The 14,005-nt window shown below is 38.1% G+C and overlaps 1 protein-coding gene across 9 annotated transcripts in view; it reads right to left on the bottom strand.

Annotated features, from left to right (window-relative positions):
• DMD (dystrophin) overlaps positions 1 to 14,005 on the bottom strand; it is a 2,142,101-nt gene that overhangs the window by 737,357 nt on the left and 1,390,739 nt on the right. For 8 of the 9 annotated variants that reach the window (XM_062183372.1, XM_062183374.1, XM_062183377.1 and 5 more), the window contains one exon: positions 5,357 to 5,458. The exons of the other annotated variant lie outside the window; for it this stretch is intronic. In XM_062183372.1, coding sequence (XP_062039356.1) covers positions 5,357 to 5,458 — 102 coding nt within the window. The remainder of the gene's footprint in view (positions 1 to 5,356; positions 5,459 to 14,005) is intronic. 9 annotated transcript variants of the gene reach the window in all.

Here is a 14,005-nt window from a genome sequence, read left to right as displayed (position 1 = left end):
GAGGTGATCACTGACGTCATAAATAAGAGTGTCAATTGTTAAATCAACAACGGGAGTCACTGTGCACCTGCTCCCCATGTAGGATCTCTGTCCTTAATGTGTTTTACTATGAGAATTAATGGTAAAACCACTAGTCAAACAGTACTCTATATCTTGTGCAGTTGTGTGGGTGCAGTCTGTTGAAATCTTAGCTTAATATATACTAAGTTGATCTTCTGTACATAAAGAAAATTGAAAATGAATCTTGATGAAGAGTGGGATGGGAGAGGGAGTGGGAGATGGGATGACTGCAGGTGGGAGGGAGGATATGGGGGAAAAGCCACAACAATGCAACAGTTGCACTTTGTAAATTTACATTTATTAATTGAAAATGAATCTTGATATGAATGGAATGGGAGTGAGAGTGGGAGATGGGAGGGTTGCAGGTGGGAGGGAAGTTATGGGGGGGGGGAAGCCACTGTAATCCATAAGCTGCACTTGGGAAATTTATATTTATTAAATAAAAGTTAAAAAAAGAAATTGTGATATATATAAATGATGAACTACTGAATCAAACCCTGTCTTTCACAACAAAAAGGATGCAACTGGAGGCCATTATGCTTAGTTAAATAAGTCAGTCCTCCCCCCAAAGACAAATATCATGTTTTCCCTGATTTGTCGTAGCTAATATCCAGAGTACAAAAAATGCTATGTATATGAACAAAACTGACATTGTGAGATTTGATTTTTGTTTATAGCCTTTGTCCATATTCTTGAGGAACAGTGCTTTTCTACTTCTACTTGTTGAATACTTTAGTTAGTGGAGGGTTAAGTTTGTGATTATAAAGAAAGCTGAAAGTTATGTCCCTGTAAAAGTTAAAAGAAAAATAAGAAAAGGAGGAGGAGGTTGTGTGGGAGTGAGGGAAGGAGGGTATGGTGAGAAATATTATGCTCTTAAAACTGTATATATTAAATACATGCAATCTGTTCCCTTTATATTAATAAAAAGTAATTTAAAAACAAATAATAATCCATTTCTGAAACAATTACATAAATGGTATTATCATAAAATATTACCAAAAGTAGAACTTAAGTGATTTTTAATCAATTTTTCTAATTTACATAATTTTCAACAATTTCTGAAGTTCTGATGAAAGAACAATATACAAATTAAATGACATAAAAGGGTGACAGAGAAGTGAGAGGATCAAAAAGCAAAATGAAGATATTCAAATATACTATTATAGGAGTTTTCTTTGCACTTGTGATCAAGTAGTACATTTATAACCTTAATAGAAGTTTCTCATGATATATTTCTGACCTTTAATAGAAAGTTCCCAAAGAAAATACATAAGAAGTTTGTTTAATCAGGTATTAAAAAAACACCAGAAATATATCATCTTTGAAAACTGAAGAACTCCTAGAGAAGTTGATAATGTGAAGGAAAGAAATTGAACAAGGATGATGAGTCCAGCTCTCAATTGGGAGTCAGCATGGGAGGCAAGCGTAGGAGTTAAACAGACAGGCTGTCTGATGCAGGATGTGGAGGTGCCAATAGATAGTTGATTTCCTAAGAAACAGGAGCAGTCTCTGATGTGTCCTTAATTAGAATGTCTGCAAGCGGTGGATGTGCTAATTATCTTTTTCAACTCTAGATCTTACATATACATCATGAAGGAGTTTTCGTTTTCTAAGAATACCACTTTTTTCTTCATAATTATTATCACTTCCAAATACTGAAACACTCTCCCAAAAAATCAAAACAAAGATAAACTTTTCTCATGAAAATGTACTGCAGGTTGCTCCTACTCTTTTCCCTTTATTAGGAATGGGAAATCTCGGGGTCAAAGTGGTGTTAGGACCAGCACAATTTTAAAATTTTGATATATGGGCTCAAGGTTGAAAAAACCTTTGTTCACGTACATACTATCGGAATGAGGAATTCAGAAAAATCATCCCTAACCTTTTAGGAAGAAGTCTTTGATCCATACAGAGATTTGAACAGCCCTCACAACTTTCTGTCTTGTGTTGCTGGATGCCATGTTCTGAAGCCATGCTGTTTTTTTTGAGCCTGAAGTGTTTCAGGCTCCCACAAACCCAGGTAATCTTTAGGTGTTTCCTGTGGGTGATCCTGTACCTGGCTGGGAGGCTGCCTGCCTAGCCCATGCAGGAGGTTAAGAGGGGATGGCACACCATACCCCCCAGGAAAAACCCTGGTTGGGGTCAGCACACTGGGACCACCCCCCCCACACACACACACACACATGACCTGACAGCTAGCAGGCGGTAGGAACCCCAGGCATATTTTCCCCACCCCCACTTCCTGTTGAAGGGCCTTATGGTTGTCAACTAGGTGAACAGCTCCCAGGTGTGGCCCAGACCCATAAAGACCACCTGGAATTCTACGTAGGCTATGTGACCTTCAAGCTGATTGGAGAAGTGTAGAGGTGCCAGTATCGGCTTCATTCTATAGAATTAGTGTTGCCCTGAACTGGCTACTCCCCTTTGCCTGCCCCATGACAGCTTGTGCCTTATTGTTAATAAACAGACATGTTCACTGAAATTGTCTCCAGTGCTTCTTGTCGAAGAACGCCGTCACCTCACCATCCCAACAAACAGTGAGGGCCTCGCAGGATGAGCCCACAGTTTCCAAGGTCATGGTCCATATCAAAAGCTGTGTGAAAGCCAACTATTTCTTCGCATCCCACATCTCCCAAAGGATTCCTGCCCTTTTGCCCCTATTGATTTGACATGTTGATTCTTCTCCAAATCCAAGGGAGAGGTGCTGGAACAGCACTGAGTTTTCACTGAAGGTCTACCTCTCCAAAATGAGCAAGCTGAGGAGTAATAGAAAAACAGGGAAAGATGTGGGGTACGAGCGCAGCCAGGCCAGGCCCGGACCAGGGGGGCTCCGCATGTGCAGCTGCCCCCGGGGTGCTCCCGCCCAAGCTGCGCGGAACAGAGCCGCGTGGAGCCAAGTAAGATGGCGCCCAGAGGAAGTAAGATGGGCGAAATCCAAAGTTGTTTACCACTAAAGCTAATTGGCTGCGCAACATCAGGGGAGGTAACAAAACTAGTAACAAGTGTATAGACATAGGGCTAGTCCTATAGAAATCCCCCCATAAGGTGATTTTTTAAGTGATTGGTTGGTCCTTAGCCCTGCCCCAATGACTCTGCAGTTTTGTGTTATAAAAAGTACTATTATGCAAAAGGTGACTGAGTCCTTGCTAGACTTGGCTCCCCGCTGCGTCTGATTGTCTCCTGATTGTCTCCGGGACCAGGAGGCTGGGGAATGGGCGGGGCGAGCGGCACACTTACCTTTCCTCGGACCCAGTCCATCCTTGTACGGGTGGACTAAGACCCAGCAGAAAGAGAAAAAAAAAAAATGAAATACTGCTGTGCTCACGTTTGTAAAGGGTGGGGAACACCTGGCCCATTGGCAGTATAATGCTCGAGAAATCATCTGGTCTGGCCCTGCCAAGGCAACCACAGGTTGGACTAGAAATTCAACAAATGTATAGCAGGCTCATTTTTAACTGGATAATCTTGTGTGGCCTATGAATGATGTTATAAATATCCAAATGGTCATTGGAAGACAAAAGGTTCCCGATGCTGAATGGTTTTAAGGAATTTTGTGAAAAAGAATGGAATGGAAATTGTATCTGGTTTTTTCTTTTTCAGAACAGAAATTCACTGTTCAAATCACTAATACAACAGTAGAATGTTGTAGATATGCTCAGGCATGAAAGAAAGATTCCTGTTTTTATCTCCATGTTGTCTGGGAGTGGAGTGCATGGATGGAGGTTTCATCATGCTAGCATGAACCCCTTGGGCTTTTATATACAATGAAAGCAAGATTTTTCTCATAGATTTCAGTTAAGACTTTTCCCTCTTTCATTTCGTTTTGTTTTGTTTTCAGCACACAAAAGTAAAAGTCAGATAAAATACACATTTGCAATCTTTAACAACTGGTGCCAAACACTGACTAACAGGTAGGAACGATTTGGCCTAACATTTTTGAGGATCGACCAAATACAGATAGAATGGACTGACTTGATTGTGCATTTCATGACTTGCTACAACTTGTTAACTGCACTGGGGATTGCCTTTCTCGTATCAACAGCAACACCGAAATTTGGTACTTTTAAGATTTAGCTAACTCTGTCATGTTGGGACTGGATGTAAACTACTTTTCCTAGATTTTAGGAGTGGTAACAATGTATTCCTGAATGAACTTATGTCCATGTCTACAGAGAAGCCTGGGCCTTCTAGAATCTAGCGCTTAGACTTTATGTTCAGGCCCTAACTTTAAATTTACCTAAGGAAAATCCCTGGTAAGCTATAAGGAAAACAAACAATTTTCGAGAAATGAAGCCTGGGCCAGGCACAAGGGAAACGAAGCAGCGACCTTAGAGACAGAGTGTAAGTCATGGTAATGCTGTTTGCAAGGACAAACTGGTTCTGTTTAATGAGGTTATTGACCTGCACTGTTTTAGAGCGGTTTTAAACATGAGGGCGAGGCTCACTACATCTCAGCCTGCAACATTAGCTGAGAAACCGACTGATCAATAAACAGCCACCATTACAGGCTCTTGGGAAACTTCACCATAATGGGAGCCATTATGATTTTGGTCAGGTACAGAGAATAAGGTAACCTATACCGAACATCTATTTATCACTGGCCTCTCATTTGCAAATGGAAGCCATTGATTAGCTGTTTTTCGAAAACGGACCTGGCTTTCCACTTCTCCCCTCATGTAATAGCCTGTGAATAAATGGTCACTAGACTTCAAAATGTACACGGAGAAGGGAAAGAAGTAGAAAGCTTTCACCCAGGTCAGCTTTTTACCAAAGAGAGAAGTCATTACATGACATTTCACTAAAAATTCTTGACCCAATAAAGTACTGAAGCCCAAATGCCGATGTTTCCTCTTTCATAAGAAAGAGCAACAGAGGAAAGAAAGGTCATGGACCATCTTGTGATTCTTTACAGCTGTTGGAGACAGACAGTATGATGCAGTAGCTTGATTTGAATTAAGCCAAACAATATGAAAAGCATCGAGGCTGGCAAGCAAAGCAATAAAGCTCCAAAGAATTTAATCTACCTTGAAGGTGGGACTACTTTTCGTACTGCTGGCAGCACACAGGATAGAAATGAGTCCTTTAATGCAATGACTCGTTAATAGCCTGAAAATCACAATATATAAATAGGATATGTGGATCAAAAAGACAGCTTTGCCTCAGCTCTTGCAGTATGGCCAATATTTCTTAAAGTTATTTCATTGATTATAAATAGACCACGTCAACGGCAAATGTACGACAGGGGAAGCATAACCCATTATGAGGTAATGGATATTGCTAGAGGTTGCTTCATTACCTTCACTGGCTGAGTGGCTGGTTTTTCCTTGTATAAATGCTGCCCTTTAGACAAAATTCTTTCCACATCCGGTTGTTTAGCTTGAACTGCTACTTCAGTTTCCTGGGGAAAAGAACCCATACAGTGCAGATTAACTTCACAGTTAGCAATAAAATTACTACATTTAAATATACCCTTGGAGACTCCACATGTATTGCAGATCAATTTCTGCCTGGTATTTAAGACCAAAAAAAAAATAGATTTTGGTACTGAGAAAAGAAATAGAAGTCTCTGTGACAAATACTAAAGTTTAAAAAAATTAATTCCAAATCATCTTGAATTATATTATTTTTACGTAGAAACATAGACATTGATTTTCTATTTTTCAAAAAGATAAAATGCAACAATAAAAGTTAAGGTTTATTAATATAATTTGTATGAATATATACTAGTATTAGCTTCAATAATCTGAATAATCCTAATGTTCATTTTATTTTACAAACTCCTGGTGTTATAGGATTTTATTTTGGGCTTTGGATCTAAGATTTTGTTTTGAAACACAAATGAAATAATTCTTTCCACATCACTGATGAAATTATTGTTTTTTTCCAAAGAATAAACACTTAAAGCACAGTATAAAAGCTTATTATTTATTAAGCAGTCAAATTAAATAGGTCTTTTGAGGAATGATTAATTACTTTGGCAGGGGGCTGTTTGTTTTTCCTTAGCCTGGAGAAGACTAAAGCACACCAAAATATAATCCGTTTAGATATATGAATACAAAGTACTTTGCTGCTGGCTGCTGTCTGGCTCTCTTAAAGAGAGAACAAAAGAAACGAGCATAAATGGGAGCAGTAGGAAGTAAAGTTAAATATTACAGAAGACTTTCTGTATGGAACACTTGTTAAACACTAGGCTGGAATATCGATTAATCAATGTCAGGCGTCAGTCAGGGCTGAGGCAATCTTCCCCAGAGAGCAGGTCCTGATTAACCCTTGTCTCTCTTCCTCTCTCTCCTCCCTCGAACCCTCCCAGGACTGCTCTGTGTACGTGTCTTCATGCCACTGTTGCCTTTCTATGCTGTGTTTGTACCTCTTCTCTGCCAGCCATCAGGACAGGAAAGCCCTAAGCCAAATTACTATAATCTCATGCTGCGCAGCAGGGTGTCTTGCAACTGACCATGCTCTTGAGAGGACTGTTTCTCCACGTCTTACTGTAACAGACACCAGTGGCACACAGGCACTTTGCTATAAAGCTCCCTGATACAAAGACTAACCCCATGTGTTAATGGCTATGTGTGCAAATCTCAGCTCCTCGAAAACAGAACCTTAGCTGCTTCCCTCTTACAGAGCTGCTGATTGATGCTCTCACTGGCCATTGCCAGGAAAAGCACTGTTCCCTCAAAGTGCAGTACCCGGAATGACTGTAACTCTTCGCTCTGATCTCATATCAGGAAGGAGAGACCTCTAGTTTCAGGCATTGAATTCCTAATAGGTCCCTAGCCAACATAAATTCACCCTGAAATGCCCCATTTGCAAAATATTTTGGTGTGGTGAATGGCTATGGTCTCAAATTACTTTAAAGAGAGAAAATAAAATATGTGGCTCTAAAGAAGTAGAGACGAGAGTACATCTTTAGCAGTGTAAAAATGATTTAAGTAAAAATGTAACTGCATTTTTCTAACCTCACATGTATGGTTTATTTACATTATAAATTATCAAGCCAAATCTGTGTATGTATGACATATAATTACACATTTAAATTATATATTCATTATATATCTAAAGTTTAGATTCTAAACTGTTGATTGCATTTGAGGCAGTGTCACCACCATTCATTTTGTATGTATATCTAAAATAAAGGGCCATTTTCTATTTTGTCACTGACTACCAGGTATTTTCCTTGTGATATTCATTGACATTGGCAATTACTAACAATAGACATACTTTTTAATTAGCTTCATCATGGTTGTAGACTATATTATTGATGGTAATACAGTTTTCATTTGGACAATTACTACCTTTTACCTTCGCCAAACCCTGATTCAAACAGATTTCTAATTTATAGATGAGACAACAAAGCTCGAATGAAAGCGTAGTAGTGGTGATAGTGATGAGTTCACTAATTAGCCCATGATCCCATAGGAAATAGGAGGAAAAACTATTGAATGGGAAAATAAATACTGTTGTACTTAGAGCCTGTAGGAATTGGGTTAAGCTGCATATTAATGACATTTGCTCATGCGGACACTGGCATGTTTTAATGGCACAGATACATTTTTTCCCCAAGTAATCTATTAGGGTTAAATACAGAATATACTCCTTTACTTCCAAATTTCCTTTAAGAACTGTTTTACAAACATGTTCATTTACTGATTATAACAAGATTTCAAAAGCCTACTTCTATGATAAATTAAAATGGGATTATTTTATACTTAATCATTTCATTGACTACATTTTAACTAAGATTACATTTCTCTTGTGTTCTTCCTTTGCCACAATATTTATATGATTTAATTTTCATTTAGTTTACCAAGAGAACATCACAGAAACAAATGTCTTAGAAAACAAATGAATGAGTATTTTCTAAAACAGACACCTGAATGTGGGATCTCAAATCAAGCACTTAACAATTTTTGCATTTGAATCAAACACTATCATTTCCCTTTTCTTCTTCACTCACTGAGCATGGGGTACAAAATTCTCTCTGGATTCTCTTAAATTATCCTTCTTTTCCAAAATAGAGATAATTTCTATTTCATAGATTTGACAGAATCTTTCTGTTTAATAGTATGTATATAGTAAGTTAGATATCCAACTTCATATAGTATTCTTTTTTAAGATTTATTTATATATCTATATAGTAAGTTAGACATCCAACTTCATATATTATTCTTTTTTAAGATTTATTTATTTGAAAGGCAGAGTTATAGAGAGGCAGAGGCAGAGACAGAGAGAAGCCTTCCATCCGCTGATTTACTCCCCAAATGGCCAGCACAGCTGGAGCTGGGCCGATCTGAAGCCAGGAGCCAGGAGTTTTCTCCAGGTCTCCCACACAGGCGCAGGGGCCCAAGGACTTGGGCCATCTTCCACTGCTTTCCCAGGCCATAGCAGGGAGCTGGATTGGAAGTGGAGCAGCAGGGAGTTGAACCAGTGCCCATATGGGATAGGCCACTGCAGGCAGCTTTACCTGCTATGACACAGTGTCACCTCACCCACCCCCACCCCCCTTTTTCTTTTCTTTTTTTTAAAGGCTTTTCAGGGGCAAGAACTTAGTCTAGTAGTTAAGATGCCAGATAGACACTACCCATACCCCATTGGAACACCTGTGTTTAAGTCTCAACTTTGTTTCCAATACCCGCTTCCTACTAATGTGCACCTGGTAGCAGGCATTGGCTCTGGTATTTGGGTTCTTGCCACGCACATGGGAGACCAGGATTTAGTGCCCAGAGGCTTCAACTTTACTCAGCCCTGGTTGTTGCGGGACTTTGGAGAGTCAAACAGGGGATGGGAGATCTCTGTCAATCTCCCCGCCTTTCAAATAAAATAATAATAATAAAAAAACACACAAGCAGATAAGATTTAGGCAACAATAAACTTACTAGATCTATCTTATAACCATACAAGACCAATTAGTCTAGCTCCTTCCTTCTGTAGAGCAAATGAACAGGATCGTGTGCTCTGGAATATCAAGTACTTCACACACACACACACACACACATACATACAGACATATACATAGTCATCATGGAAAATAGTAAATAATTATGGGAAAAACTAAGATTATGAGTACTAACTCATTCCCTCAGAAAAATTTCTGAACATTATTTTTAAAAACTTTACGAAGTATAATAAATTTAAGTGATTTTGTGATGTTGAATAATTCTTTCTTCCCTTAAAATTATTTGTAAGTGGCATCCAGTGTAAATTCTATACTTTCAGCAAATGATTACAACAAATCAACAATCTTATCAACGTTTCAAGTATGTAGCCAAATGATTACTATCAGCTCCGCCTCTCCCTGCCCCATGCTTTCTAATCACTAATAACTATTTCCAGAGATCACAAGGAATAGATGTCCCTATTCACAAGGCACTGGCAAATACACCACATCTGATATTGCAAGGAATTTGCTTAGGAAATGTATGTGCAAATTTTAAGCAACTAAATATTCATTGCTAACTGAATAGAGACAACATATTAACTGAACAGAAACAACAGCCAGGCTGATAATAGGGCAGCCCAAATCATTAGAGCTTCAAGTTCTAAGCAGATGATGCTTGCTCGACAGACAGAGGTGAAAATGCCATGCCAAGAGAAATGGCCACATTTTCCATCTGCAGAAAGTAGAATGTTCCCTCTTTGGGTCTCCAAAGTAGCCCTAGATTTCATCCTTCAGTGAGTGAACACTGCAAAGACTTCTGATGCCTAGAGAAAAGTTCCCTAGTAGCATGTTCTTCTCTCATCACTATTCTCATCTCTTCATCCTTCAGTGAAACAAGGAAGAGTTTAAGTTATCTGGATAAGATTTACTCTCAATCCTACAGAAAGAGAGCAGGAGGTAAAAGAAAATTGATTCAGCTCTAAATTGTTTGTGGTTACTTCTACTGAGCACATTTTTGGAGAACTGTATCTCTAATTGTATACACCTGTCCTTCAATAAGTCCCTTTAGAAAGATAATTTTGTCTGTGAATTTCTACAGTTTTCCTCACTATATTTATTCGCAGTGTGAATTTATTAGTCAAAAGGTCAGTTATTCAGGGCAAGATATTATTGCTTAAAGGGTCAACCAACTATAGCAAATCCAATTAAATTTACTTAAAATGTTCTTCAGTATATTTCTCTTGAGAGTGAGGAAAGCACATTAAAAGAAACTGATAATCATCTTGAAGAACATGGAAAAATAGATGAAATAAATTAAAAAATTCTGATATCCTTCCATGCAAATAAAATCTAACATGGAAAAGCTAAAAAGCAAAGCAACAAGCCACCCCAAGCAGAACCATGTGACTATGCAAAGATAAGAAAAATCTGCTAAAATTCTTAGCTTTGCTGAAAATGCCAACTAACTGCTATAATATTAACTACTATAATATTAACACCAGAGTTGCTAAATTTTTACTGTCAAACATTGCTTTTCATGCATTTTTCTCCAAGAAAAAGGGTTTTCTTCAATTTTACAGATGCTGAAGCTGAGAGATTAGGTCAATTGTCCAAGAGCAAAAAGGCAGTAAATGGTAGAGTTGTGATTTATGCAGGAAGTGTGTGTCAGCACGTCCCCAGCTCTTATTCTGCTGTGTAGCCTTGGCATGTGTGCATGCTCAAGCATGTATGTGCACCTGCTTGAATGTGCTTAATCCGGCTTTTTGCTGAAACTGACAGGCTTGTTTTTAAAGATCATGCTAATTTTTTTCTCAGCCTCTTTAACACTAACACATTCTAAAATAAGCTTCCAGGGTATACATGAGAGAAAGTCCTGTCTCTTCCCACAGAAAAGGAAATAAATTCTTGCATAGCCTTGAAAATGCTCCAAGGGTTTCTCTTTGTGGGTTTATGATTGCCAGACCTCTGATATTGAGGTCAGAGAACTGGTTGGAGTAAACCTTTTATCTCACAAATGGCCTCACATCTTTATATGATTTAACATAAGGTGAAAAAGGTCACTACTAAAGTGGAAACACAGCTAATTATCGGAGCCAGTTTTTCTAAGGAGAAAGTGTTCAACTTCAAAGAACATTCAGACAAGAAAGTCTTCATGAGATTTCAACAAAAATCGCACTTCTAGTAATACAGCATTCCCATTTAGGTTTTCTTTCTCTGCTTTATTGTTAATGTCCTTTGAAATGCAAGTTTGTGCACCAGCAGTGAAAATCCTTATAATTCTACAAGTTTTATTTTCATTATCATAATGACAATTCACTATGATGTCATGCATAAATGTACGAAATAGCTTGTGCTAATTAGGTAACAGGGAGTAATTCTTCATTAACACTCACTAGGAGAATAGCATGCTCCTTATTAAATCCAAACCTGATAGGTTTGACATAGAGTAACTAAAGAATTTTCAGTTGTAGTTACATCTTATTAAACAGCATTACTAATATAGAGCAGTTGCTGACAATGAGTGGAAGTGAAACAATGTTTAGTGATAAAAAATAGCTAAAGGAAACCTTTGAGAATGAAAGGAAATCATATACAAATTAATATACATTTATATTTTCTAAGAATTGCTTATTGACTATTATGTTTCTAATTCACCATTAAGCTGATTGCATATGTTTATGTGTTTATTTGAATATCACTGGAAGTTAGGTGTTCTTAAGGATACTATCAGGGGTACATTTGCCTTGTTTTCCTCTCATTTTAAATTTGTTTCCTTCATTTTACCGATTACTAACATTAAACATATGAATATGTGTTACTAATACATGACTCAAAACACTATAAAACGCTATAAATAGCTTTTCAAGCATGTTTAAACATTCACCCATTTATTTATTTGACAAATGGTTATTCAATGTTTACTATTTTTCTATGTCTGGGCAAGGATCTGGGAATATAAGTACTATGACATTTAAACACATATGAGGGTATTTCAAAAACTTGTAGAAAAATGAATTAAAAGAGAATTTTAGTTTTTAAAAAATATTTGACATCCATGCATATTTTTGTAATATGTAGTTTTCCTGAACTTTTTGAAGACCCCTTATATGAACATGTTTCATTTTTTGCACCAAAACAAATTTATCTTTTAATTCCATTTCTGTAAACTCTTTGAAGTACTACCACAGATGTGATAACTTGTAGAGGTCAGTCTACAATGGAGTCCAGAGCAAGAACTCATCAGTTCTGTGTCTGGTGGCCAACACAAGGGGCAGGAGAGAAAGGCCTGAGCAAAGGTTTGGAGCATAAACAACTCATGCACCTGGTTTACAAGGAAATTGATAGCAGAGAGGAAGCATTCCCAGAGGGAATCTGAGATATGTGCACAGGCAGCAGAGGAGGTATGGAGACACCAGTGCAGGGAAATGAAAGGAATTCGTGCAGGAATGGAAGATAAGAGCCACAGGAAAGAAGGATCCTTTATAGCCCACCAGATCATAGTGGAGAAGCTACTAAAGGGTTTAAAGAAGGAAATGGCACGTTAGTATTTGCATTGGTCTTCTAAAAACAGATTCATGTGAATATACCAAGACATATGTAAGATCTACTATTAAAACGTGGGTTTCCATGCAAGTGGACTGATCTAAATGAAATATGCATGCTGCTAAGGACAACAAAGAGATTCACAATCAAAATGACATCTTTTGCTTTGGTAAACCTAAGGGTCTGTTCCCTGAGAGTTTTTTCTACTTGTTTCTAAAGAGACCTTCCTGGCATTTGGCATTTTTGGCAACCATCACAACAATCGATAGGTTTCCATTTAATCTAATATAGCCTTGATTGTAGGACCACTGCTGCTATATGAATGCTAAGAATTGTTTTAATAGACTTTGTAGTCAGTATCACGTGATCTATCTCAATTTGTTCCTGTCTTCCACCTTGAGAGAGTCATAGACCATGTAAAAGCTGCTCTTTGAGCTTGGGCCCTGGAGAAGACATTTGCAGCAGATCCCCAGTCTAGAATGAGAAAACCTTAACACACAGTGTGGAGTAAAGCTGAACTTGATCTGCAGATACCTGAACTGGTAGTAACTTTTTGTTGTTCTATGTCACTGGAATTTGGGCCTTTTTGTTACTGGAGCAGGAGTTGACCATTACAACATTACAGTAAAGCAAACAAACCAACAAACAAATAAGATATGGCTCTCTGGGATGAAACTACCCAAGTAGGCCTTTACAATAAATGTGCCCTGCTCACATGTATCGACTACACCATCTCTCCTCCACATACACACTGTTTGCTAAAAAGGGTAGTGAGAAACGAAAAATGAAATGGAATCAATATTGTGTTAGAGGCTGACTTCTCTGGCCTAGATTGTCAGGCACAGTCTGACAAATGAAGGCTGATGGATGGAAAAACACAACATAGTAAGTCGAGTTTCTTTCTCTTTCTCCTCATGCTGGGGGACTGTTCTCTTATTTATCTTCAATTAGGTTTGCTAGACCATGGCATGGCAGCCCTCTTTCACTTAACTGCATGCTGTCAAGTATGTGCCAAGCTGATGGACAAAGAATGACAGCTTCTCTCTCTCCATCTGGGGCTAATCAAGGGCAGCCCACCCAAGGGAGGCTTTTTTTTTCTGATGCAGAGATTTATAGATTTCACAAGTTATCTGTCCAAATATCCAAGGTATAATGCACTATTGACTTTTAAAGCAGCAAGTGCTGTGAAAATGAGAAGATACAGTCTACTTCTGGTAAATGAGATCTTACCAAAATTATTCATTCAATAATTATTTACAGATCACCTATTCTGTGTTAAACACTGCTTTAGGTGCTAGATATATATCAGTGAATAAAACAGACACAAATTTCCTGTTCTAATGAACCTACATGCTGATGAGGGCAGTGGCCAGGAATAGATAAATTATGATGCATCAGGACATTAAGATTTTTAATAAAGCATTGGATGGAGATGGCAGATGTATGTATGGGATAAGCGGAGGTGAGAGGTGGACACTTCAGAAACGACCTCAGGGAAAGTTTGGCTGAAGAGGTAGTATTTGA

The sequence above is a fragment of the Lepus europaeus genome, chromosome X (genome assembly GCF_033115175.1).
Source record: "Lepus europaeus isolate LE1 chromosome X, mLepTim1.pri, whole genome shotgun sequence".
Taxonomy (NCBI): domain Eukaryota; kingdom Metazoa; phylum Chordata; class Mammalia; order Lagomorpha; family Leporidae; genus Lepus; species Lepus europaeus.
Note: the sequence above shows the minus strand (reverse complement) of the source record. Positions and strands in the feature narration are given on the sequence as shown.